We start from the raw sequence: 27460 nt of genomic DNA, 5'->3' as shown, positions 1-27460 counted from the left end.
CAAGAAACAGTGGTCTGTGGGTTCGGATCAGTTCCTGGATTGTAGCATGTAGGCTTATTGTCCATTTGCAATGAGACAACACGGATTAACAATTCCAGGAGAAATTCATTTATACAACATGAACAAGTGAGCGAGCACAAGAGAGAAGGCGGAGAGAACATCTAGGCATAAGGCTTGTTTTTGACCTAATAAACCATGCTTTATTAGACTGAAATTATGCTTGAACCAGGCCATAATGTGCTTTTAATTATTATGTTAGTGCATTTTTAAATTAACTGTCTTGCTAAGAGACTGGATAAGAATACTTTAAATAAATAAATCACTCTCAAACAATGGGCAATAGCGCTACAGTTACATGTGGGGAAAGCTATTACTCCATCACAGCTTAATAATCTAAATTTGGATAATGTTCCAAAAAGCACAAGAACTATCAGTAAATATGAAAAGATAGCCCAAAAATATTTTGTCCAGCAAAACTGTATTTATGAAAGATTTATGTAATAGCATATTATTAACCGAAACATCATACTGTTATAGGAGGAGAGAGGTCACTGGATATAAAAAATGTTGCTACAGTTGAGTCATAAGGCTGTTGTTTTACCCAGTTATATTCAGCATTGAAAGCTATTTTTGTAAAGGATTGGACTTTTGCTTGTCAAGCACATTTCTTTTGCTGAAAACACTATTGAGCAGAAATAAAGGTCATGAATGTGGGTTTTAAATTGCTTTAAAAATTATCTCAGTTTAAACCTCCCAGAACAACATATTTGATTATAAAACCCCAGCAAATAAAAAACCTTGTTTCAAAAATTACCAGGTTGTAGAACAGGCTGTTTCCTCTCTAGAGAACGTTGATGCTTGATTGGACTATTTATACAAACTCGTGGTTAAGAAAACTATCTTCACAATGAAATGTTCTAGTGGGGGAAGGTAAAATGACATCTCTTGGTATGTGTGAATGCTTTTATATAACTTTCAGAGCAAAATCATATAAAAAGTACAGTGACTTGGAGGAAGTAGAGACTCAAAGTAAGATTTCCAAAGTTCAATCTGATGTAAATCTATTCAAGATAACAGATCAACTTGTTTCTTCAAAGTGTAAGATTCCTTCTTTTTCTGTGGAAAATATGCCCATTTTTAGCTCTCTGGTGGGATAATCAGAAACATAACAAACTGGTAGCATGGAGACTGAAAGCCTATAGAACCTGAGAGTTTTGGTTGATTTTGGAGGTTTTTGAAACATTTTTATGCCACTCTTCAATCAAAAAGTATGGTAAAGGTCAAGAGTTGCTTACAAAAGATAAATAGCAAACAAAACAGCCTGTCCTACAGCTTTAGACAACACGGAGAGGAGAGAGGAGAGGAGAGGAAGGCACAGCTCTTAGACTCACAATATATCTTATTTATTTGTTTGTTTGTTTGTTTATTTATTTAGTAAGCTTCTATGCCGCCCCATTCGCCGAAGCCTCGGGGCTGCTTACAAACCAGGGGGTTGAGGAGCCAAATGAAGCTGGTCTTTCAGCTGAGCCAACTGATTCTGTTCTAGTCTGTATGCCAATAATTTGGATGTGCATTAAATGCTCATTTCTCTCAGTGGGTTTCCAGTATCTTGACAATATATGCATCAGGAGTGATCTGCTGAAACTCCTTTTCTGTGTGAACCTAGACATATCACTGCATAATGTGTGAATCAACTTTGTGATTCAGTACTTAGAAAGTGTGGGCAACTTTTCTTAAGAACACACAAATACATTTCTTATTTTATTATGCCAGACCATAAAAATGTTTTATGTTATTAATAGAGTCACTGGAGGGGAATTATTTGAGGATATTGTTGCGAGAGAATATTACAGTGAAGCAGATGCAAGGTAAGTTCTTGATTTTAATTTTTTCATCTGCATTACTTTCCACCGTAAAAAAGTACTTGCTTATTTAAGTTTAATGTGATATTTGGCACCAGAACACACTAATGATTCTTGGCAATGGTTTTCTACCAGTGCTAATTCAAACTTGGAAAACAGTATTAATGTGACATGCAAGTGTTTTGTTTCTTTGGGTTGTAAGCCTCATTTCAGATATTTGGCTCCATAATAAATTTTTCATAGGGATTGTAACAGAAGATGATTTTAGTCTGCCGTTAAAGTACATTTATTATTCTGTTGGGGGACTTAAGTATCTTTCCCTCATCTTATTGTAGGAAAGTCACAATTTACCAGCATTTAATATTATTATATTTTGTTGCTGGGAAGATGCACTTCTCTTTTCTCTCCACTGGTCACAAGCCCATTACCATTTGGAGAGCCTTGAAAATGGTTGCAGTGGGCAGTCCATGCACATGAGTGTCCATCCTACACCATTTACAGACCTTTTATAAAAGTGGTTTAATGTTATATTTAAATCGTAGAATTATTCTTGGGACATTTCTGTGCAACAGTGGGGGCATAATATCTGTAATGTGCTTGCCATGTAGATGCGACCTCATCATGTGGCAAGTCTTTGTACCTGTTTTAATGGCCATTTCTTGACTGTTTTGCAGTGAGCTTCAGAAAAGGGCAAACAGTAACATCTGCACCTTTAGTTTCTGTGTACTGTGCCAACTGAGAGTCTTGGAGGCAAGCAAGCCCCAAGGAAACGTCACTGATGTCTCCCAATCCGCCAGCTAGACTTGGTAGCTGAAATATTAGAGAACTACCAGGGGCGGGGTGGGGAGAGGCATCTCTTGCACATTACAGTCTGCTCAGGTAGAGTCCTCTGATTCTGAAGAGGAGGCGGAGGGCAAGTGGGGGAGGACTCAGCAGTTTTAAGTTAACCTGCTGTAATTCCTCAGGCAGAGCATGAGAATCAGCCTGCCTTGGAAAAGGAGTCAGGTTTTTCGGGGCAGGAGGAGGAGCAGGTGCAAGGAGAGCTCCTTGAGCCAGTCGGGTGTTGACGTGTGAAACAAGCGGACCAGTTACAAAGCCTCTGAGTAGATTCCCACCGTCCGGCTGTTGAGCAGTAGAGCCTCCCCGAAGGCAGAGTTAGACACTTTACTGAAAGGGACAGGAGAAGGGAAGATTCAGTTGGGATCAGGCAGATGCTTCTCCCATATCTCAAGCAGAGGACTACTTTGCTCTATAGTGCCGTGCAACTGACTAAGTTAAAAAAAAACAGAAGTGCACTTCTGAGGTTTCGTTTTGAGAAGGAAAGAGGGAAGTTACCTGGTCACAACACATACCAGATTCTTCTTTCATGGGAATCTCAAGCCGGGTGAGGAAACTGAGTTGGGCTCTCTGTTTCGCCAACCAGGAAGAGAAACTAATCGCCTCTTCCTCTGTTCACTGCAGTCCAGAATAGAAGGAGAAGGGCCCCTTCTGTGACTAGGCTTCTTGCAGCCAGCTCTGAGGCTGCTCTGTCCTTCCACCAGTGAAAATCTATATGTAAGGAGTGGCCTCTTCACTTTCAAAGGACCTTTAACCATTCAGTTACCTTTGCTGACTCTGGTCACAATCCAGAGCACTGTGTGTGCCATTCTATGCATTTAATAGGGCATCTCTACTTCACCCAAAATATGTGTTCTCATCATTTAAGCTGTGGCTAAATTTCAAAAGAATGGTTGCTTGTTAACCATAGGCATTAAGGTCTGTAACTGAAGCATGAAACGAAACCATAGTTCTTGATGACCATCTAAAATACTCTCTCCTCCATAGTAGGTCATCTTTGGCATTCTGCCCCTTATTTTCAGATAGAGATTTGAGAGTATAAAATGTCTGTCTTCTCTGTCTGTTAAATGCTAGTAACATTAGAGAAAGTGGTCTTGAGGGTCTGTGGATACTAGGAAAAGGTTCAGATATGCATTTGTAAATCAAGGAACTATAATAGATTTAAACAGAAATGTCTGCATTTCTTTCTAAAATTGTAACCTAAACTTCCTATTTAGCTGTGTGTTTAGCAAACATGCTTGATTTAATTATGTTTTTAAATGAACAAAAGCATGAAATGGGTTGGATCCAGGGTGTCTGTTTTCCTAACTGAAGGGCTCTTGTTTATGAAAGGTGCCAAGATCCAGCAGAAACTCCTGCTGGAGGAAGGTGAAAGGTGACTTTTGCCGACTTCTCCTTTTACCCCTCCATGTCTCCTCTCATACTGTTATGGCATGTTTTTCTTCTGTTCAGTCTTGCTTTTCAGGAAGCTGCTGGAAGGAACGCATGGAAAAAATGGCCTCCTTACCAGTATCTCCACAGCAATGTCCTGTGAACAGAGTTCTACTCAAGGGAACTCTGGAACCAACCCAACCTAATTTGGGGAATTCCTTTTTTATTTAAAAATGTGCTAATAACATAGTTGGCTTAGATTAAATTTGAGAACTTAGTGAATTGCACTGATTTTTCCAATTATTTTCTCTATAACCCTATTTGGGTTGCAGGAATATTTTTTGTTCCTTTTTTCATTCCTGCTTTGTTTGTTCTTCTCCCTTTCTGTTTCTCCTGTACAGATGTTGACTTTGTATATGTGCGTATTTATATTCTTAGTTATCTTGGGGTTCATTTAGGTTCATTGGATAATGTGCATTAAAAACAGCCATTGTGCCATTTACTGGAAATCACGGAGTATGTGCAAATATTAGGATGATGACAGTAGAATTGTGTTTGTTTATTTAATTGTTCATTTATTTAAAACATTTATATGCTGTTCTTTGCAGCAGCCTCAGGATGGCTTACAAGAATAAAAATTCCAATATAAATAACAATATAATATTATAAATGACAAAAAAACATTTCACAGTAACACAGTTGACCACAATATATCCTCTCTTAATTAGAAAGAAAGAAAGAAAAAATAAAGATGCGAGTTCATACAAATTAATAATATTGAAATATTAGTTATTAAAATGATGGTTGGATAAAAAGGTCTTTACCTGGCTCCGGAAAGAGTAGAGGGTTGGTGCCAGTTTATTGTTCAGTCAATATAAAGAACTCCCTAATCCCATTGGATATTGTGAATATTGCATACATTATGAGTGTGCATAGTCTCCAGAAGGAGAATATGCCTGCTGAACAGATGTGTGATGGCCACAGGTTATGCATATTTTGTAACATCTCTCAGAGATAAGCAGCGCGACCAGGCAATATGCAAAGTATCCTGTTCACGGCTGTACATTGGTGTATCATTTCTATAATATACAGTTGGTGTGCACAGTGCACAGTTTTTTATGTGCATTCTCCTCCAGTTCATACCATCAACAAGGAATGCAAAACAACCCCACCACACTGATTTGTCATCATTTTCCCTTGTGTATGGACTTTTATCTTTCCTAACTTGCTGCTACTTAATAAATAGAAGATAGCACACAAAGGATTATGTCTAAAAATGTCACATTATATGTTAAATGTCATTTCTTTTGGGTGGAGCTTTAAGCAGCTTTGTGTGCACGCACGTGTGTACACACACACACACACTCATACAGCATCGCTGTCTTCTGGTTCATTGTGCATTTAAAATGTGTCCAATAATGTGATTCAATTATTTTTATTTATTACAATTTTAAGTTGTTTTCATTTGATTTTTGCATTTAATGTGATTATGTGCCTTTAAAATGTTTTTCCCTTCCATTCTGCCCTTGTATCTTTGCAGTCATTGTATACAGCAGATTCTAGAAAGTGTTAATCATTGTCACCTAAATGGCATAGTTCACAGAGACCTGAAGGTCAGTATCTGGTGCCCATAGGCTGGCTAAGAAGTTTTTCTTCTACTACTTCTTCTCTTTCCTGGCTTGAGGTTTAAGGGTGGGTTGGCTGAGAAATGCCCTTGGCTATCCCTCCTCAACCTTACTATGAAAAATGGATAATGCATGATGCTGCTTTCCAGTTTGCAAGTGTCACAGGTCTAACATACATCACAGTAAAAGATGAAATAGGTGTTGCAAGAAAATGACCTTTTGCGATTTTCACCACTTATCCCAAGTGGTGTGGTATGAGAGATACGCCATACTTTCTGGAAGAAGGTTGCATTCCGTGATGCACCTTGCAACTGCAGTTTAGCTTTGGCTGTGATGTATGTCAGCCTGCAGGTTTAAAACACCACTTCTGTTCAGAGACTATGGGTTATAGTGGCAGAACAACTCATCATGCATTGCTCTGTTGGAGTAGGACGAACCCTCAGGCGAAAGTGAGCAAATCATTGCTTGGTTAAATGAAACCATGAAGAGTGAATAATTTATCTGAAATGCATTGCTACTTAAAAGTAATTTTACCTTCAGGGTTGTTGGTTCAAAAGAACTTGTAGAGTAAATGAGGAGGAGGAGAAGGAACAAACAGCACCAGAAATTTAAGACAAGCTTATAAATAGCTTGATTAGGCCTGATCTGTTCTCATTATCTGTGTGCCAATACATAAAACATGTGCCCATGAATAGGACTTTTACGTTAAAGTGGAGTCCACCACAGCCTCTCTCTTCTCCTAATCCCACACAAAATCAAAGCAGGCTCAATGAAGTGCATTGTTACACTCATCGTGTCTGAGGCAGTAGCTACTCTAGCTGAGGAATGTGGGTACATTTCTGGAGATTGTACATCACAATCCCAGTTGTTTGATAGTTTTGCACTTTAACCCAGTCCCACTGAGGGTATACAGACAGTGAGTGTACAGCTTGGAACTAACACACGCCCCCTGGTGTTTGCATGCAGTCATTGCATTCAGCAGATCCTGGAGGCTGTGCTACACTGCCATCAGATGGGCGTAGTCCATCGGGACTTAAAGGTGAGTAATGCTGTTGGGGAAGATAACTGCACTACACAGTCTTGAAGCACTGCTTAACTGCATTTTTGCATGTGGAGGCAAAGAGACAGTGATTTGTGAATTTGCAAGATTTTCAAAAATTTAAAAATTGCCACTTAAAAGAAAAGAACTACACACTTACCCTTTCCTTGCAGATTTAGGAATATTTCATTTTCTTCTCCCCTTTGGCATAAACATCACTGAAATTATGCATAGTAATGGATATCTTAAAGGCTTCAAAATCATACTTGAATTCAGCAATGGGTTCCACATCAATCCATTTCAAATAAAGGATGCAAAACTTATGAGGTGAGCAGTCGAAAAAAGTGTGGTAAGATGAGAAGATGCACAACCACAGCCTGAAACCTTCAAGCTCAGTTTCCTATGCATGCTTTGTTCGGCCAGAAATATGTACAAAACAACATACATACGCATGCTAAGCTTTCTAAATCCACTTTAATCAATTTTAAAGAACAAAGCCTTCTTACCCTGCATTTAGGAAGACTCACAGTGACAGTTGAAAAGCACAGGTTGCAAAAATAAGCAGGGCACAATTCAACAATACCTTTAACATCATAATTCTACAGATGTCTGTTCAGGGTGTATGTCCGACAATACTCAGGGGGTCTTACTCTCAGGTCAGTCAGTATAGGATTACAGTTTTCATCAATTTGATCCACTCACAGCCCACTGGGAGACATTAGTTGCCTAAGAAAATAGTTTCAAAGGGAAACATTAGTGCATGAGGCCTCTTGACTGGCATTTAGTAACAAATCTAGCACTGGGGAAATTGGTCTTGACAAAATCTGTCTCACCTCAGAATATGATTCTGGCTATTGCACTGCAGAAAATGACAATTATTCTTTAGAAGTTTGTTTAACACCATTGATCGTGCTATTGCAGGGCAGTAGCCAGGAATGGGTCACTTCTAAGCTGATTGGACCTTATATTAATTTGACTGTGTCCTGCATTCGTTTGTGCTCCTCACAGTAGTTTGCATGGCTTACCCTTTAGAATCACTTTGTAGCAAAGCACAACACATTCACGCATGTGTCTTTTTGTTACAAAATATTAAAAAACGTGTTTTGGACTGCAACCTACATCCTTTAATCCTCCAAGTATATATACTTAATCAAGTGGGGGTAAGTGTATACATCTGGAGTGCAGAAAACAGAGAATGTATACATACTTTGGTAATTATATGTATACACATATAAGCTACATGTATTTACTCTCTTATTTCTGTACTCGGGGGATGTGTGTGTACATATTCACCCAGGCAAGCATTTTACACTTTAGAGGATTTGGGCTCCAGTCCACCAAGCGTATGCCTTAAAATATTTACTAAAGTTGTTGCAAAACTCTTGATGTTCTTGATTCAAAAGGCAAGATTAAACACACGTTTAAATCTTTTCCATTTAAAAGGGTGGACCTGATTCTGTCCATGGTTGAGCACTTTTATGATTTCACATTTCCTAATTAATCTTGGAGAATATCTAAGAGTGCTAAAAGATTTCAGGCTTTTTTCTTCCAAAGTATACATAAACAATCTCCACAGGTGCTTTTTTGTTTGTTTTTTGTTTTGTTTTTGTCCCTCAGAAGGAACACAGATCTTGTTTTTTTAATTCCTCTTGCCACTCTTGGTTGAGATGTGCAATTAATGATTCATACTGTTTGGTCTTGTGCAGCACTTTTCCCAATCTGTCAGCATCAGAGAACTATTTTGCAAGTATTTGTGCATTCTGGCTGTGCTGTTCTATAATTATTGTTTCCCCATCACCTTGCACAGGAGTTGGAATTCCATTCAATGTATTTTTATTCTGAAACTCAAAGTGACTTGCTGTTGCACTCCTCTTCCTAATAATTAATAAAAGTTCACAGTAACTTATATACTCCTCCCCTCCAACAACCAGTAAAGAGTCTAGTTGTTGGGATTAAAGTTGTTTAAAGTCATAAGCATTTCTAAACAAAGACTAGACTACTTCATTCTTTACCTAACAGTAAAAAAGAAATGCTCTGATAGATGTCTCTGGAGAAGGAATTCTGTGAACATGGAGAATTAGTGCATCAGTGCAGTGTAGTCAAGTGTATTTTGAAATGACCAGCCCTTTGCCTAGGTAGCTGGTGAAAAGGCCATCATGAATTGAATTCAGATAAGTAAGTTCCATTCAAATTACTGCAGGTCAAAAGATTGCATACATTAAACTGGGAGTTAGCAGATTTCTGAAGGGTTATGAGTTCAGTTAGTTATGAGAAAGGGTTGGATCCAGTCATGCTTAGACTCACCAAAATCAATGGGATTTAAGTTGGAATATATGGACTGGAATTACTTGTGACTAATAACATTGGTTTCAGCTTTTAACTTTAGCTGGATTGGGACCAAGATCTTTTTTCAGAACATGCCCCTGTCAGTTGTAAAATATCCTCTGTTACAGCAGAATTCTCCCTAAGTTAGGTGGACTACCAGATGCTCTGAAATGTCAGGGAAAACCCAAAATTTGAATTTGAAAACTTTTTGTCTTTTTTATTTTAGTGTAAATTTTTCATATATAAATTAGACACTCACACAAAATAAGAAACAGAGCCATTATGTGATTTGTTTATAATGCTCTAAACAAGACAGAGGATAAATTATTGTCTCCTCCCTACCACATGCATGATTGCAGCTAAACTGCAGTGTTGTGATCCAGGTACTGACTTGTTCCTTTCCTGGATGGACTCTCAGGATTATGCTGTTAAATCCCCCATGTTCTTCTCCAGTTGTGCACATTTGCTTCATCTTCTTCAGAGCTCATGCATGACAAACATGTTAATGTTTTTGGTCCTGAAATGGCTGATGCATGTTCATTTCAGGGCAGAGTTCAGCTGCTCAGAAATCCATTGAGCTTTCTTTTAAAGTGTGTGGCTGCTTGTGATGAACTATATTTACTTCCTTATGACAGTAATGTTTACTTTATAGTACTTTGGGTTAAAATGTATTTGTTAATAGCTAAGTACTTCTAACAGCTGGAGACACAGTTCTTTTATTAGTTGCATGCTGTGAATGGTGAAGATTCACCATTCTACATGGAGTGTGTGTGTTACTTCACAGCACTGGGTTTTAAATGACCCTAGTAAATAGGGTCAAATTTAGTGGAAGTTTACATAAGCAGTACTTTCCAGGAACTAAGCATACCTTTTCCCAGTCTTGAAAAGAGAAGTTTGCATATTCATATCTCTGGCAAACTGCTAGCAAACAGCTGCATTTTTCTAGTTTCTCTGACTTAGAAAAAACAATATAAACTCATAAAATAATCAGTGTTTAGGCTCAAGTGAAGATTACTCTTTTAGGGCACTTTTCAATGGATGAAGTATATTTTGGGCTAGGATGAGCATCTTCCAACAAGTTGAGGGTGCTTGCCCATTACCTCCTGTCTGTTGAATAAGTTTTTTGTATAATAATGAACTACTTGGTTAAAAGGGCATTATAATTTGTCCTTGCTAATACAAGACAGCTAGGTATTTCCTATGTTCAGATGCACATCAATATAGACATGATTTTTGTTTGTTTAATATCATACTAAAGTGGTTGGTTTATTGGGAGATGTAAAATTCAAGGAAACTTTTTTTCTTATCTTGGTGCTGCTATAAGTCAGTTCTAAGTACAGTCTAGGCAGCATTGCTAAAGCGCACCAGACTATCTCCCAAGTTCTCAAACAAAGGCCCTCCTAGAGATTTGGTGTGCCAGTTATAATGGTTTAATGTCAAGTTAATGTTGGGTCCCTTTTGAGAAAGGGGGTTTAAAGTTGTATCATAAGAAATGGTCTTCAGTTTTGCTCTGTAATCATTCTGTGCACTGTATTTTCTAATATATTAAAATAAAGTCTTATAGTACAATATTTATATGCCTATATCTGGAGGTCTGAAAAACATGCTCCCATTTAAAAGAATGATGCAGGTATCATGATCTTTCCCCTTTTGCCATCACTTGGTATGGTCCCTTCCCTTTGACCATACCTTTGACTTGAGGAGGCATGGCCATGTCCTGCTGTCATTTAACAAGGGGAACCTAATTTTGGCAAAGCATTTAAATTTTCCAAATTTGACTTACCTTTTCTCTCATTTTCCCATCCCTCCTCTTCCCCTGTATAAAGCCTGAGAACTTGCTTCTAGCTAGCAAGTCAAAAGGAGCAGCTGTAAAACTGGCAGATTTTGGATTGGCTATTGAAGTGCAAGGTGAACAACAGGCCTGGTTTGGTAAGAGAACTTTTTAATGTCTAATCCATTTTTTTCCTATTCCTCCTATTGTCTCTACACTATTTTATTCACATTGTCGATTTTAGAGAAGAAGAACCTGTAGTACTTGGGTGGGCAACTTGTTTCCCTCCTTCCTTTGTGTTCCTCCACCACTGTCCCTCACTATTGACTGTACTAGACAGGGCCGAGGGGAGATACAGGCAAAAACATGCAGAGGCACTCAAGTTCTTCTTTGTGGTCTCTCTGCATCACACCTATAGGTTTTGCCCATGCATGGAACCTGTTTCGGGAAGATCCCATAACTAAGATTTATTTGATGGGAACCCCTCCCACAGCCCTGCCCAGACATGAGGAAGGGATTTCTGCCTCAGTTCTTCTTAGACCACCATTGTGATTCCCAAAGGTTGGGAAATCCCTTCTATGCTCTCTGTAGCTATGTGTTTTCTCTTTATCCTGCTCTAGTAGCAAGGTGTGTTTTGGAACATCCTGTTTTTCACCCCTGGACACAATTTTAAACAGTCTTTTTTCCCACGCATATGCACGCTCTGTTTGAGAATGTAGAGCATTATATCTTTGGATCCACCAGAAGGAAAATCCACAAGAAAGAAGATCTGGATTTTGTACAGTTCCCATATGGCTAAACCAGCCTCACAGTGCTGTTGTGAGGAAGAGCAGGATTCAAATCTAAAAAGTTATTGTGATAATTTGTCAAAAAAATATGGAAAGGTTAAGAAAAGAAGGAAGAAGATACAGTGTTGTGCCAGATTTTTGCCCATTTTGATTTTCAGACTAAAAATAGAACTGCTGAAGCAACAGGTAACACAGGAAGCTGTCTCATACCGGTCTATAGTATTTGGCTATCAAGCAAAGATTGTCAGTAAGGCTGACTGTCAGCAATTTCAGGGCCTCAGGTAGAGCACCTGCAATCTGATCCTTTTAGGGCATGTTGCAAACCTGGATTAATGTAACTGCTAGTCCATTTTTTCTCCTGTCTGTCTAACCCTAACCCTAACCCCAACCCCAACCCCGGCTCCACTACATCCCTTGGTGCTGTGTCATTCACCCCAGGAGGTGAAGACAGGGAAGAGATGATTGCTGTGGTCTTCTTCCCCTTGCTAATCTTCATTTACCATATACAGCCATACAATGAGGTTTAACTACTATTATTTGCTGCCTGAAATTTAAAAAAGGAACAGCAAAAAGAAGTATAGCGTGAAAGTGAAGGTATATGAGGTGCTTGTAACTTAAGAGGCCTGCTTGACATCTTCCAACTGAAGTACTGTTCCCATCTCAACAAGGGTGTCTTCTGGTATTCAAGTAATCAACCCCCTTGCTATCTGGCCCGTGCGAAACAAGATCTAGTTCTTCTGCCTCATGTTTCAGACCATTTATTGCTATCTGTGATAAGCAGTAGCAGCAGTGGCTTAGGCAAAAGTGATCATGTATGTTATCAATTAGACAGAATCCTCTTAAGTTCTTTGAAGCACCACTAAACATCATTACCTTGTTTTGCAACTATATAGCAATTATCAAGACATGAGAAGATGCTGAGCTGGTGCTTTCACCTAGTTGGTATCCCAGTTCTTCTCCTACAAGTTCTACATGTCTCCCCCATAAAACAGGAAGTGAACGAGCAGAAAGCAAGAGGGTTATATGCATTTTTTATTGTATTGAAGGCTCTGATTATTTCAAGTTTTGTTACGTTATTTTATGGAATTATATTGTGGCATGTTTTGGGTTTTATGTCTCTTGTATAACACCTTGATTTCCTAGGATGAAGGGCTGCCATAAAATAATTGTGTTGGAGCAGAAGGAGCATTAAATGGTGTTTTAACCTCTACTGTATAGTTGCTTACTGGAATAAACCAACAGGACATTCTAGTCTTTGGCATCAAGGGACTAGTTTTTCCTTACAGATCTGCTTGTATGGCCCTGTTCACTGGAAGCAATGACTCTCACTTTTGGGTCAGGTGTATTCTTTTTTCTGAAAATAAGTCTACCCGGTCATATCCTTAGTGTTTTATCTTGCAGTGGTCCTGCAACGATTCTTACCGGGTTTGCATTAGGTTCTACCTACCAAGCTGCTGTAGTCTAGCGATGGGGAACCCTGGCCCTCCAGATTTTGTTAGTGTTCAAATTCCATCAGTCCCAACTGCTTGCCAGTGGTTAGGGACTATGGTAGTTATAGTCCAAAACATCTGGATGGTACCACACTGTTCTGATCTGTACACAATAATTCGTCATGGCCCTCTGAAGTATAACTGGAATCACGAAGGGTGAGTAGGTCAGCAACATTTGCCATCTAAGAACAATCACAGGCTTCCTATCCCTCCTATAGATCACAGTCCAGGATACTCTGGTAAGGAGAATGATTGAATAAGGGAGATAAACAAATAGAGAGGTCCGCCTGGCGCCGTCGTTATTTGTTTTTCGGCGCCAGGCGAAGACCTTTTTATTTAAGCAACATTTTAAATGTTAATACCACTGAATTTTATCTGGCCAGGGCGGCTTATTTTATATTGTGTGTTTTAAATTATTATGATTATTTTTATGTATATTTTAACTTATTGGTTTTATTTATTGTTGTAAGCCGCCCCGAGGCTTCGGCGAATGGGGCGGCATAAAAATGTTTTAATAAATAAATAAACAAATAGGTTAGCCGTTTTTCTTTCCAAAGTCTGGATAAATCCTTAGCACATAGAGCAAGATGAAATGGGAAAACCCTCACATTTTCAGAGGGTCTGAATGGAGACTGTTATAGGGTTCAGCTGCCTGTAGCACTTCTCTGTGAATGGATTTGCTTCTTCACAACTGAAGGCCTGTGGTGGATATATGGGAATAATTCACAAATATGTAGATTTCAAAAACAGGCAACAGGATAGGTAACAGTTTTGCTATAGGTGCGCAAAGGTGGAATGATTGGGGAAAATCTAGTACAGACATAAATATTAAAATGTTTTATACACATGTCTGATACTCTGCTTAACCTGAGGATATTTTCTTATAAGGTTTTGCTGGAACACCTGGATATCTTTCCCCTGAAGTGCTACGAAAAGATCCCTATGGAAAGCCAGTGGACATGTGGGCATGTGGTAAGTTACTTTTAGTTATGGACTGAGTTTTTTCCCCTGTTTAAAAGCCTCTGCAGAGATTTTGTATTTCATTGCTTCACTGCTCGGTTTTATTCCCACATTGGTTTTCTAATTATGGGAGGTTGGGCAGACAGCAGAGGAAGGGGACTTCATTATATTTCCTGAAGGCCTTCGTAGGTTCGTTTCATAAAGAACCAAGCTCCTGGCGTGTGCTGTCTAACAGAACCCTAATATTTATGGATTTGTGCATAATGCTTTACAATATAAACTTATTTTTATGCTAATGAACTTTTATTGATTATTTTGGAACTCCAGCCATCTGTTCCAGCTTTGATGCAGGCAGTTAATAATTTTGGATATTTATCTGGCTAGTCTATCAACTATTCAGTGTTTGAACTGATGTTGATTGAAGATATTATACCCCATAGCATGGTAATTAACTGGCAATTTAGATATTTGTCGAGTTTATTATTTACCTGGAAATAATTGTCCCTAGAGATATATTTCAAAAAAGTAAGTTGAACTTGAGAGTTGATTAATTAAATTTCATGGACATTGATAGATGGGCATTCTTAAAGCAAGTCTTTAGGGTAGGGTCAATAATTAAAATGAATGTAATCATGCAATTTTATTTATTTATTTAGTATTCCATTATTTATATCTGCAAATTATTTTCAGAAACTTAATGGGCTTTTTTTTCATACATGTTCTCCTCCACCATGAATATCTTTGAAAAGAATGTAACCTTCCATTAAAGATGGTGGATTTTGCTTCTCTGATCATTCCTTATACAACCAGGCTTATCTGTTCCTTTGTAGTAGATATTGATCTTTTCCACTTAGACTATATTTTTCTCCCTGGTCAGTTCTGGAATCTTCAAGTATGAATCTTCTTGCCAAATGGATTGCTTTGGGTTCTCATTATTCCAAACCAGATACAGTTTCTCCTATACTTAAACCAGTTAGAGAGGCATGACACATATTTTCATGTCAACTGCAGTTTGACTTAGTTTCACATGCAAAATTAGTTCTGTGTGGAAGTCGGGACTTAAAGACTGGCAAGAAAATGTTTGTTTGGTTGACTTGAATGAAAAGGCTGATTTTTGCTTTGGATCAGCTTGTAGGGCCTGATGATAGCTTTCTGCCATTTTCAGCCTTGCATGCTAATCGAAATTGCCAGTACGGCTGGATGGCAATATATGTAATTTGTTAGAATCTAGGTTTGGCTCTGGCACTTTCACAGCTTCAGAGCTGCCTATGTTATTGGAAGTGATTGTTGCGAATGAACAGCTATGTTGGCCTGCAATCTATGTGAATAAATATTATGGGTGAATAAATATGATGCACAGGGTCCAACTAGATTGGAATGATGAATTGGAGCACCCCATCTTACCTAATCAACTGAGTGCTTCATTTTCATCTGTTTCAAAAGGTTAATGGGTTAATCTGATACAGCAAAAATTGTGGTAGCTGCAACAAGACTTTTTGATAAGGTCCCAATTAAATCAGCCAGTTGTTGAAGGTGCAGTGCTGTCATGAACTAGATTTCCTCCCTTTGCACATTCAAAGCCACAGACCTTTCTTTCAAAGTGTTGTTTGTTGGCCATAGTCTTTCCCAGACACTCAAACCACCAGAATGAATCTCTGAGCATGCACAGAACAGTTTGTTGAACTCAGTGTAGTATTCACCTCCAGAAACTCTCCTCGTAAACGTGCCTGGGCCCCACCCCTTCAGGAAGGGCCTTCTGAAAATGAGCAGGCCTCCTTGCTGCATGCCAATCCTGTAATTGGGCTGCCCTTCTCTGCTGCTGATGCATCATGGGGTCAAGAGCCATGCCTGCTTTGTCTGTCTCTGAGAAACTCCCCTGTTCCAAGTCCCCTCCTGCCAACTGTACGTCTTGGTTATTCCTAGGGGACTGCCGGCCCACCTGGGAGGACTGGCCTTGAGACAAGCATCTCCATTTCTCTCATTGCAATGTCTGGACATGGCCCACTTTCACTGGCCCCCTCCTGCAGCTCTTCCTCCTCTTCTGGGAATGTGTGCCCAAAGCAGCTATCTTTCTCACTCCAACAGATGCAACAAACGCTTCTCTTATTCATCTGTTCTAGCAGTGCCCAGTGACTGCTTCATTTGGGGAGGAAAAATTCAGATATACATATGATGGAAAGGTCTTTAATATTTAATGATATGCATACTCTTAATTATCTGTTTTTTGGAATTTAATGGAAGGTCAAGATAGATGGATTTTCCATGCCCTTTCAACAGTTAAAAAACTAATAGTACAACATTGGAAGGATAAACAAATACAATAGGTGAAGGACCTAATGAAATTGCAATTTTTGAAAGGATGGCCTTTAACCATAATTTATGGAAACACAAATATATTAAGGCTGCTTTTGCAGAAATTTATGCATAATTTTAATAATAACATTACATATAAAATGCATAGGAATGTATGACATACATGTATTTAGGGTTAGGGATTTCCTTACAACTTATGTAAGGAAACGGTAACAGTTGTTTTTCTTTTTACTTTCTTCTCTACTCACTGTTGCTGTTTAGGTTTTGTTCCAAAGTATACAATAAGGAATAAATAGGAAAAAATAGGGCTGCAGGGCTTCCTGATTTGGCTAAATTGGGAAAAGGTAGCTCAGGGACACCCCTCCCCCGCGCCAATTCTTCCACATGCATCTGTTCAAGTATTCAAGCGTTGGAATTGTTTCTTCTCACAATACAAGTTGCCACTGGACTACTGATCTGGTGCTTTCCTCCCTGCCCTGAGAGACATTTCCTACTGCTTTCACTTGTAAACTGTCAGTTATGATATCCAGATTAGAAGATTCTCTTTTTTTCCTTTTCTGCTTTTGCTATGTGGTCTAAACTTCCTGTCATGGGTTCATAGTGAGACAGGTGGTGCATTAGTAGCCAGTGCAGCTCATAGTTCTACTGAGGGAAGGAAGAAAATCATCTGTATTTGGAAGCAGGGAGTTGATTTCAGCCCTAAGCACATTTCCCTGATCTAGATTGGCAACCCAAGCAACTGGTTTTAAGTAGGAACAATAAAACAAACTAAAAACATTATGCTTCCCCTATTTTTTGCATGCTTATTTTGACTAATTACTTAGTTTAATGCTATTGTGCATTTTCCAAGGTGTTATTCTTTACATTCTTTTGGTGGGATACCCTCCATTCTGGGATGAGGATCAACACAGACTCTACCAACAGATCAAGGCTGGTGCCTATGATGTAAGTAATATGTCCTTCAGTTTCTGGTTTGTTTGGGCTAGGGTTGAACTAGGACTGGGAAGGGGGGTTGTCTGGTGGAGGGGAAGAGCGATGTATCATGTTCCTTTGAAGAATCCTGGTGCTGCCTTAGCCTCTCCTCCTTGAGTTAAAGATAAAAACATTTAGACAGCCAAAATTAGGCATCTAAATCCTAGTCTCTGTGTTTCTTACGCCTTCCATAAAATGCATGTAATCCTTCAAATTTAGAGAGCTACAGGTAGCCACATCAGATGGTTCCTTAACGTGATATACATTCTAAAAATAATAAACCAGTACTGATCACATACACTGGCCTTCCTCCAGAAGTTTGGACCAGCTTTCATCACTCCCAGCCAACAGGGTCTATGATCAGGAATGCTGGGAACTGGCACCCGCTTGGGGAAGACTGATGTAAAGAGCTGCTCTCAGTTTTGTTCTCTATGATTCTTTATTGTGCCTGTTTCTAATTCAAACACCTGTGCTCCCCACACACACCTTTCTCTTTACTGGTGTGCCTACATTTTCCCACGTTTGCTCTTCAGTTAAATTGATTACAGTTTCCCACAGCTGTGATCTCTCTTGCTTTTCTTACTAGTTTGCATGTGTGTGTCTGGGACAGAGAATTGTGAAATGAACCGTGTAGATAACTAGTGCCGCCTACAGTATTTCCATCATGTTTTCTCACAGCTCAGAATCTTTTGAATCTGGCAGCTGAAGCAGCCAAAAGTCATTTCAAAATGAGTTTTCTCTTGTCAAGCTCATTCCAATATGACATCCATCATAATGTATTTCCAAATAGGGAAATGTATATTCTCTGGCATGATTATTCTTCTTGTCAAGATTATCCATCTCAGAGGACTGCTTCATACAAATTGTCTTTCAATTAAAGTAAAAGCCTGCTATCAAAAGCACAGCTAGTCTTGCAAACTTAACATGTGTGGTGCTTGTCCTCATGATTGCCTTCAGTAATGCACAGGAGTCTGTGGCATGCCACAGTCCAGTCAGAAGTGGGTAGCCTTTGCACATGTTTAGGAGATTATTCTCACCTGCTCACTCTAGTGGTTCACTTTATATCACCCTTTTAAAAAAGTCTAGATATGATTGGGCATTGCTGTTTCTCTCTCTCTCTCTGTTAAGTTAATCCACTCAGTATTCAGTCTATTTTGTGCCCTATTGCTAATTTTACCTCTTGTTCCTCCTCCTGAACAAATAGTCACCTAGGTGAACTTCTGAGAATGTCTGGCTCACATAATAGCAGAGACAAGGAGGGGGTACAGGGAAGGCATAGGAACCTGCTGAACCTGACCTCCTCTCCCCATCTTGCTCTGCCTGCTGGAATGCCCCATTTTTGACCTCTCTGAGATCCAAAGCAGTTACCACAAAGTGTTCTTTTACAGGTGGGAGTTGTATGAGAATGTCCAAGTCATATGAGAATTTATTTTTGTTAGCAAAGCATGGGTGCATAGCCCATTTGAAACCAATATGAGCATGAGCATATATCTGCTGAAAATATTCACAAATGATCAAACACTTGCTCATGTTCATCTTGTTCCAAATTCCCAGTTTGATTTGCACAGTTTTTAAAATTTGCACAAACTTGCTCAGTAGATTGAAGAAGCCCCATGTCTATGGAGGAAATTTGCATAAGTTGGGAGGAGGGATAACACAATCCTCCTGTTAGAGTGCTGTTTGATGTGTTCAGATCTCTTGTTCATGAAGAGTGAGCGGTGATCCCAAACACAAAAATTAAGCACAAGATGAGCAGCCAGACAGTCTTTGTAGAATCTTGGTGATCTTGAATCTTGCTTGTTCACCCACCCCTGGATTCTATCTGTTTCAATTCAGGTTTAGGGGTTTTATTTTTTAGGTTCTACCTATGTGATTTTCTGTTCAGTGGTTATGTGTTGTTGCTGTTTTAGTTTCCTTCACCAGAATGGGACACGGTGACTCCAGAAGCCAAAGACCTTATCAACAAAATGCTTACAATCAACCCTGCCAAACGTATCAATGCATCAGAGGCCCTCAAACACCCATGGATTTGTGTAAGCAACTTCTACTTCACTAACAGCCTTCTCTGCTCAGGGGCAAATAACTTGAAGTCTGATATCTGTTTCCCATCTACCTACCACTTCTGTTTTACCCTCAGTGCAGCTAAATGATTTCTATAATTGCTTTAAATCTCAGCACAGAGTTGTATCTTGGACTATGAGATGCAAATAAAATTTCATAAAGGTAGACTACCCACACACACATAGCGGATTTTTACCTCTTTCTAAGAACATGAATTGTTTTATCCAGTGCTTTTTTTGTAAAAAAAAACCAAAAAAACGGTACCAGAACTCATGTCTTGGGGTCACACTTTTATACTAAAAAAGATTTTCAATTCACCAACTTCTTTTGAAATAAAGAACTTATTTACCTTTTGCACGTTGCCAGTCACTCTACACACACATAAACATACAATGGTCGCTGCCAGCAGTAAGCACTCAGCGTGCGACCACACGACCAATCCCAAACTCAGCAGCATCCCAAGCCGAGCAGAGTCCCAGCCGAGCAGTGCCCTCACAATCAGCACGGACACACAAGCAGCCCGCATGCACTATTTTAATGATTTTTGCCGCCGACCTGCTATGCCTGACTGGATGATTCAAAATCACTTGGAAAAACCCATCAAAAAAAGGTGCCGGAATGCCATTCCGGTGCATTCTATGACAAAAAAAGCCCTGGTTTTATCAATAAATTAGTTTCTAATAAAAGCGATGTAGAGGAGATGTGGTGAAGGTGTACAAAATTATGCATGATATGGAGACAGTGGATAGGTAGGCATTTTATCCCTCTCTCATAATACTAGAACCCAAAGGGGTCATCCTATGAAGCTGATTGATGGGGGATACAGGACAGATAAAAGGAAGAATTTCTTCACATAGTTTTATACTTAACCTATGGAATTCACATTCTCAAGATGTAGTGAGGTCTGTCAGTTTGGGTGGTCTTAAAAGGGATTTGACAAATTCATGGAGATAAAGACTATCGCTAGCTATATGTTACTTCCAGTATCAGAGACCATATGGTTCTGTAAACTAGTTGCTGAGGAACATGAGCAGGAACTTGCTGCAGTACTTGTGCTGTATTTTTGGAATAGTTCCAGGCAGTGACTTGACCACTGTAGGAACTAAATGCTAAACTAGATGGCCCTAGATGGACCGAATGCAGCATGGTTCTCATTACACTCTTCATTAACTCCTTCTGCTGAATTCCAGTAAGATCCTTTGGTTTAGAAAGGCCAAGCTGACAGTGAAAAGAACTTCCTACAGTGAATTGTAGTTTTGCACTGTGACCTCCACTGATGGTTACAAGTTGCCACTGCTATCCATCTTCTTTCCCCCTGGCCACTGCAGCAAACCTCTTCTGTATAACATACACAGTTTACAGTCTGTTCCCTGTCCCTGTGTATCTGATGAGTGCTCCTTCTGTGTCAGGAACTAGAAAATCTAGGTCACCTTCTGAACTCAAATGCCACCCCTCCCTTTAGCATACTGTATGGTCCCTTTCATAGCAACTAAAGGACCTACTAACAAGTCTGCAGGGATGCATTGCATTAGTCGACCACTGCATCACACTAGCTTTCACATGAGGGGTAGAGAGTGTTAGACTAGGACTGGAAATGTCCCCATTCAGCCTTAAAGATTATGGTTAATTTGGCTGCCCAAGCCTTGCCCAGACTCTGTGGAAGAAAAGAAGCATATAATCATGATAAACATATTGGCCATCTTGCAATATCAATGTTTTGAGGAGTATTTTTGTAGTAATGTTCAGGCAACAATTATTATAATCATTGTTCATCATTTGCCATATTCATCATCTTTAATTAGATTACAAAACATCTGTAAATGCAAATAAGCTGATATTTGCATTAATCAAAATACAGGTTTGATTACTGCAAGTGTTTGATGCAGGAAACACATGTGTCTCTCTTAGAGATGTATTCTAATAAAGATCCCAGTACTTTTGATGATATGCTCTGCAGAGTGGTAGGGTATAACTGAGACACCCCAGTATTTATCTCTGCTCATCTCAAAGGGTGTAAAATGGAGCAACAGGGATTTAGTAGTAGAAGTAGTAGTGACAGTGATCGTGTCAATATTTGGAGACAAGGTCAGTACAGTTGAACTTGCATGGTTGGAGAGAAACACTTTCATTCTGGTCTGTGATTTCAGAAGTGGCTATAGAAAAATTCATTAGTGAAGAATGATATTGAATAATAATGTAGATATAAGTGCATGCATTGAATCACCTGCTCTTTTCTTTTCTTTCAGCAACGTTCTACTGTTGCTTCTATGATGCACAGACAGGAGACTGTCGATTGCCTGAAGAAATTCAATGCAAGAAGGAAACTTAAGGTAGGTTTTTCCTCGGTCTCATGCTTGCTTAAAAAGAAAAATATTTGAAAACATACAGTTAGTGTTAGTTGAAAAATGTTCAGGTTTCTGGGAGAGGAATTGCTCTGTTTTACATGACTTTCTTGTGGACTGTAGCCAGTTTACTCTAATATCAACCCCCTTCTTTCCCTTAAGTATTGTGCTGCTATAGGTGAGGAAGCCCATTCGCAAATCAAATCCTGGCTATGTCATACAAATTGGGAATGGTAACACAACACAACCATGTTTGCTTGTATTGCTTTGCGATATACAAAAAACCTCCAATGTACTTTTTGTGTTGACGTTTTCTCTGTATCTCTCTATAAAACAATAACAACAAAACACTTTTCTAGCCCTTGCTCCCCTAGTTAAAAATAATAACCTTGATGAAGCAGTTCCATGGTATTTGCACGAGCTCTCAAGCATAAGGGTGCCTTCATTCATCTGGAGCTCCGTCTGCTTGCATGTCTGTTATTTGATTCCTGTTGCAGACCCCATTCTCTCCCCTTCCCCCTCTCTGTGAGTGAGTGTGAGAGTGAAAGTGAATACACACATGCTCCACATTAATATAATAAATGCAGAGTTTTATTTCAGTACAGTAAAATAGGGTATAAAAACCATTTGTTTCTCAAGGAAGAAAACATATGCATTTAGAAAAGAGTAAAATTGCCTTATTCAGTATATTTTACTTTGTCAGAGCACTAAAAATACATAAGAGGAAAAGCATAAATGGTCTGGAACAACTTACAGTATTTTTATGGTTCTCCTCAAATCATGGTTCCTTTGTTCCTTGAGCTAGTTTGTCCTTCACACATTTTAGGGTCCCTCTCTTAAAATCCTTCATGAATAGATATACAAGGCCGTATTAGTTATTATATATCCACATGTGTTGCTTTGAACATTGGTATTTAAGAATCCTTAGCTTATCCAGCACCAGATGTCTGTATTTGGAAATTAAAAGGAGAAGCTTTTTTTAATCATTAAATGCACTATAGAGTATATTGGCTTGTTAAATAGATTTTTGGTAATCATTATGTTTTATTGCACTTTACTGTATTTTTAATATTTTAATTGGAATTGTAAGCCACCTTTGGTGCCATTTTTGGTAGAGAAGTGGGGTACAAATACATAAATAAAACTATTATATTGATTTGTTTTCAGGGTGCCATTTTGACAACTATGCTGGCTACAAGAAATTTTTCAGGTATGTTTAGTGACTTTCACACCACTATATTGATAGTTATTGATATACCTAGCAGCCCATGGTTTTGTTCCCTGGGTGTAAAATAGTACTGATATGGATGTGTTCAGATGCCATGTTGAAACTGTTTGGTACAGTATATATTATCTGTTTGCTGTGCTTTATGCAAGTGTAGTTAGAGTGATATGAAAACTCATAGCAATTACCCTATTAATGCCATTATTATTATCATTATCATTATAAATTGTATTTCTTCACTTCCCACTAGCCAACACTCTCTGGGTAGAAGCCAGCCTTCCTCCCAAATCATGCCTGCCCCCTTTCATGTTGTATCTGTTAAGTATAAAAAGTTCAAAGGGCACTTTTCATCATACTAGTTTGCTTTATTTTGGATTAGAAAGCAAGTGTGGAAAAATGAAAAAGGCATGCGTTCTGAGAAGACCTTATTGAAGCATTTTCTGTCAAATGGCTGCATAATTACAAAACATGTTGTCACAATTTATGGAAAATATGATTGAAAAGCTATTGTTGCATCTATGGCCATTGTGTCTATGACCATTTAAGTTACCTGGTAGCAACAGTTGGATGCATTGTAGAAAGAAGCTTTCTTGAATACTCAAGCCAGTCATTCTGGTGGATTGGGTGACATTTTGGTCATGTATTGCCTGCTCAAATCCTCTTTAATTATGGCTGCTACGACTCTTAGCTTGATTATCTGAAAGTTCTTTCACAACTAGCTCCTCTGTTTTGTATCAGTGAGCTAATTCATCAAGTTGAGATCAGCATACCATAAAATATGGCATGGCTACATCCAAGGTATAAAATTTAACCCTGGTCATCTACATTTGAAGGCTCTCAGGCAAAAGTATTGGAAAAAAATTCCAGCTAAGACCCTGGAAGGCAACTGAATCTCAGGCTGACTCTCAAGCTGGGGGAGTCTGATTTAGACACACTGTTAGTCTTTCAGTTGTGTTAAAATTGAGCCCAGAGTGCATTTTTATAAAAGTTTACTTTGTAAAAGATACACAGTGGAAATCTAATGAAGAAAACCAAATACAAATCCATGATGAAAATGATTTTTTTAAAAATTTAAACATTCCCTTCATTTGCTCAGCCATCTAGCTTTTTTTCTTCTTGCTCTCCTTTTCCTATTTGTTGAAAGGGACCCCTTTCAGTATACATGTCAGGGGTGGGATCATGTGACCTTCCAGATGTTGTACACTGTAACTCTCACCGTCCTTCTCACCATTAGCTGTGCTGGCTAGGACTAATGGAAATTGCAGTCTAACAAACTCTGGAAGTCCATAGATTTCACGAACTCTGATATGTATGCTCTTTGTTGCCTGTACTGCTTTAGAATTGAAATTGGTGGGGAATTGGTGTTTGTTTTAGAACAAACTTCGTTGAACAATATAACAATTTTTACTGTAAACTCCAATAATTGCTGACAGAATAGCAGAAAATGCAAATAATATTCACATATGTAAAAGCCAGTTCTTGGACTGACTATGCACAATGCTGAAGACAAGATTTGCAAGAAGTCATTGGAGTCACCAGGATCTGGAAGCAGGCTTATTGTTATTTTTTATCGTTATCGTATTGCTTGAGTCACACTGGAGTAATAACTCTAGTAGAACTGTGCCTCACAAGTAATTGGGTACCATTCATTCCTATGGAGCAAAGTTATGGCCAGGCTGATGGATGATGCTGAAGTATTCAGTCTGTTGATATCCCAGGTAAATTGCAGAGAACTGCCAAAAGGAGATCTCTAGACAAGAAAATGAAGTAAAATCTAAATACACGTATTTCACACTTAATGTAAATATTAATATAATTGAAAATATAGGTATTTCGTCTTTAGATCATAGGTCCCACAAGGTGACTATTGCTGGTATACACCGAAAGGGTCAGAACTTGACAATTACTAACCAAGAAAAAGATACTGGAGTTGTGGTATGCAGCTCAGGGAAAGCAGTTTATTGTGTATTATTATTATTATTACTTAAATAGTATTATTTATTTAGTATTATTTATTAGTAGTATTATTTAGCCATTGCAAAAACCAAATTAGGGTTTATTCAGAAAGAGGTCAAAAGTGAAACTATTGTTATCATAATAAGCTTCCATAAACCTATGGGACAGCTGAATTTGAAATATTGGACACAGTTGTGCTCTCCTCCGCTCATAAAGGATATTGTGTGTGTGTTTATTATATATAAATGTTATGTATGTGCAATGTGAGCCAAAGGGCAACCAAAATTAGCAAGAGTAACTTGTATCCTATGAGGAAAGGCTAAAGCTTTAAGTTGCGGGATGCTGGGAGCTTCAGGAGTTTTTTCTGTCTAAATTTAGATAGGATTACACCATGAAAGTAAGCTTTATTCAGCTAATAGGAATTATTTTTGAGCAGTCGTGCATAGGATTTCATAAGTTGATGGAGAGATGGTTTCTTCCTCTCTCATAATAATAGATTGTGAAATAGATGGTTAGTAGACTCCAGACATGTAATAACACACCAGATGGCCACTAGCTTAGATGACTTTAAAAGGGGATTAGACAAATTCATGGAGGGCAGGTCTATCAATGCCTATTAGGCATAAAGACTGGAAAGATAGGAGCACCAGAGGCCCTGAAGACCAGTTGCTGGAAAGCAACAGCAGGACAAAGGTTTTGACCTCAAAATTCCATTATGAGCTGGCCAGAGCTGGCCTCTGTGGAAAGCAGAATGCTGGTTAGACCTTGGGTATGACATAGCAGAGCTCCACTTTGCAAATTGACTATAGCTCAGTGTCAGACGACATGCTTCCACATGCGGAAAGGTCTGGTTCTGTCGTTCCCATTTGCAGGTGAGGCTCCAAAAAACCTCTGTTTAAAACAGGGCCTCTTTCAGTAAGTGTAAACCAGGATAGGGGATGGGTGACCTTTGAGATGTTGATTGACTGCATCTCTGTTCATCTTCCTTCAGTGGCTCTACTGGCCAGAGCTGAAGAGAATTACAGTGTACCAGCGTCTAGAGAGTCACGTGTTCCATTCCCAATGGAGACAAAGCTGACGTAGATATAAGGCAGCTTCCTGTATTTTTAAACAATAGCTTTTCACCTGGAGGCAACATAGCTGTGAAGGGAAATCCTGCATACTTGACATTTGGCAGATTGACTTACAGCATCTCAGTGTGTACAGCTGCCCATTGCTTTCCTCTAGATACAAACATTCTCTGTCCACAAAAGCTACAAGTGCTGCACAAGGACACAGTCAATTCAAAGCTAAGTACTTACAAATCTCCTTAAATTTAACGGGTGAGTTAAGTACATGAGTAATAGCAGACATTAAAAAGTGTTCATCTTGTCACATGCTCTGATCTGCTAGGATAATGGTTAATACCTTGCTAAACTCGTTTAAGGACTAAGGAAAAAATGTGCTAAACTAAATATTCTGCAAGCTCTATTTTACCTCAAAGGTAGAGGCTTTTTGGGAGGGGCTTACTCTTACAAATTTTGTGGCTATTCACATCCACTATGAATAGCCACTGCTTTTCTTTTAGTGGGTTTTCACAGTGAGTATTTACATCCACTGTTTTTCTTCTGGGGCTGCTTCAGTACTCTTGATGCTGGGAGCTGGGTGCATAGCTTCATACCCTCTCAAATGACCTCGCCATCATTTGGTAGACCCTGAACAGGATGATGTGATCGCACTGTTGTAACCAAACAGATTAAGCTATATGCGTATGTCATTATAGGCAACTGAAGCATGTTAGACTGAAAGCAGTGTTGCTTATACTGTTCACATGGGCAATTCTAGACCTTTTTGCAGCAATTCTTGAAAAAAAAAGTTCAGGAGGTGGAGGAGAGACAAAAATTCCAATGAAGCTTTGATGAAACTGCATCCTTTCCTCCATTTCAACATAGTACTAGAAATCTCAAACTGAGTTACCTTCAGAATAATTTAAGAATTTAAAAACATATCTGATTAGCTCTTTGATATTAACTGTTCTGTCTCCTTTATCTACTGACAGTTTCATACTCTGGTTTAATCTTTTACACCTTATTTAACAAAAATAAAGAATAATTTTGATTTATTAATCCATTCATTCATAAATCATAAATTCTATTTGTTGCCTTCTTTTTGAGTGTCTTGGCATGGCACTTGCCTGATGTGGTTAATTACAGAAAAATGTGTCAACCAATGTAAGGTCATCTAATTTTAATTTATTCATTAAATTTTTGTTTCACTGCTTGCCTTTTTGAGTAACTTGTCCATAACAACGTACTTATCAAAGTGTTTCATTTTTTCCCCCTTTTTGTTCTTCCTGTAATATGGAATGTATGTTTCTTGTGAGGTAAGCCCCTTGGAGCTGAAAGATTTTTTTTTTTCTTCAATCTCCTAAGCAACATTCTGCCTGTCCCAAATCACCTGTTGTTGTCCTCCCACCCCTGCACTGTTGCTACTGCTTTGTTTTGTTTTGTTTGCTTCTCAGGGTGGAACTAGACATTATAGGAG

The 27460-nt window shown here is 38.7% G+C and overlaps 1 protein-coding gene across 8 annotated transcripts in view; it reads left to right on the top strand.

The window, feature by feature from the left end:
* Window positions 1-27460, top strand: part of CAMK2D (calcium/calmodulin dependent protein kinase II delta) — a 147380-nt gene that overhangs the window by 74440 nt on the left and 45480 nt on the right. For 4 of the 8 annotated variants that reach the window (XM_044429102.1, XM_044429106.1, XM_044429104.1 and 1 more), the window contains exons 5-12: window positions 1803-1868; window positions 6662-6734; window positions 10886-10988; window positions 13997-14080; window positions 17232-17326; window positions 19264-19386; window positions 21661-21744; window positions 22924-22966. In XM_044429102.1, the coding sequence (XP_044285037.1) occupies window positions 1803-1868; window positions 6662-6734; window positions 10886-10988; window positions 13997-14080; window positions 17232-17326; window positions 19264-19386; window positions 21661-21744; window positions 22924-22966 (671 nt within the window). Of the gene's footprint in view, window positions 1-1802; window positions 1869-5610; window positions 5684-6661; window positions 6735-10885; window positions 10989-13996; window positions 14081-17231; window positions 17327-19263; window positions 19387-21660; window positions 21745-22923; window positions 22967-27460 lie in introns of all 8 variants that reach the window. The other 4 variants (XM_044429101.1, XM_044429105.1, XM_044429103.1 and 1 more) reach the window with 1 other exon arrangement.

The sequence above is a fragment of the Varanus komodoensis genome, unplaced genomic scaffold (assembly GCF_004798865.1).
Source record: "Varanus komodoensis strain SLA01 unplaced genomic scaffold, ASM479886v1 scaffold2, whole genome shotgun sequence".
NCBI lineage: Eukaryota > Metazoa > Chordata > Lepidosauria > Squamata > Varanidae > Varanus > Varanus komodoensis.
This window is presented reverse-complemented; position numbering and strand designations above follow the sequence as displayed.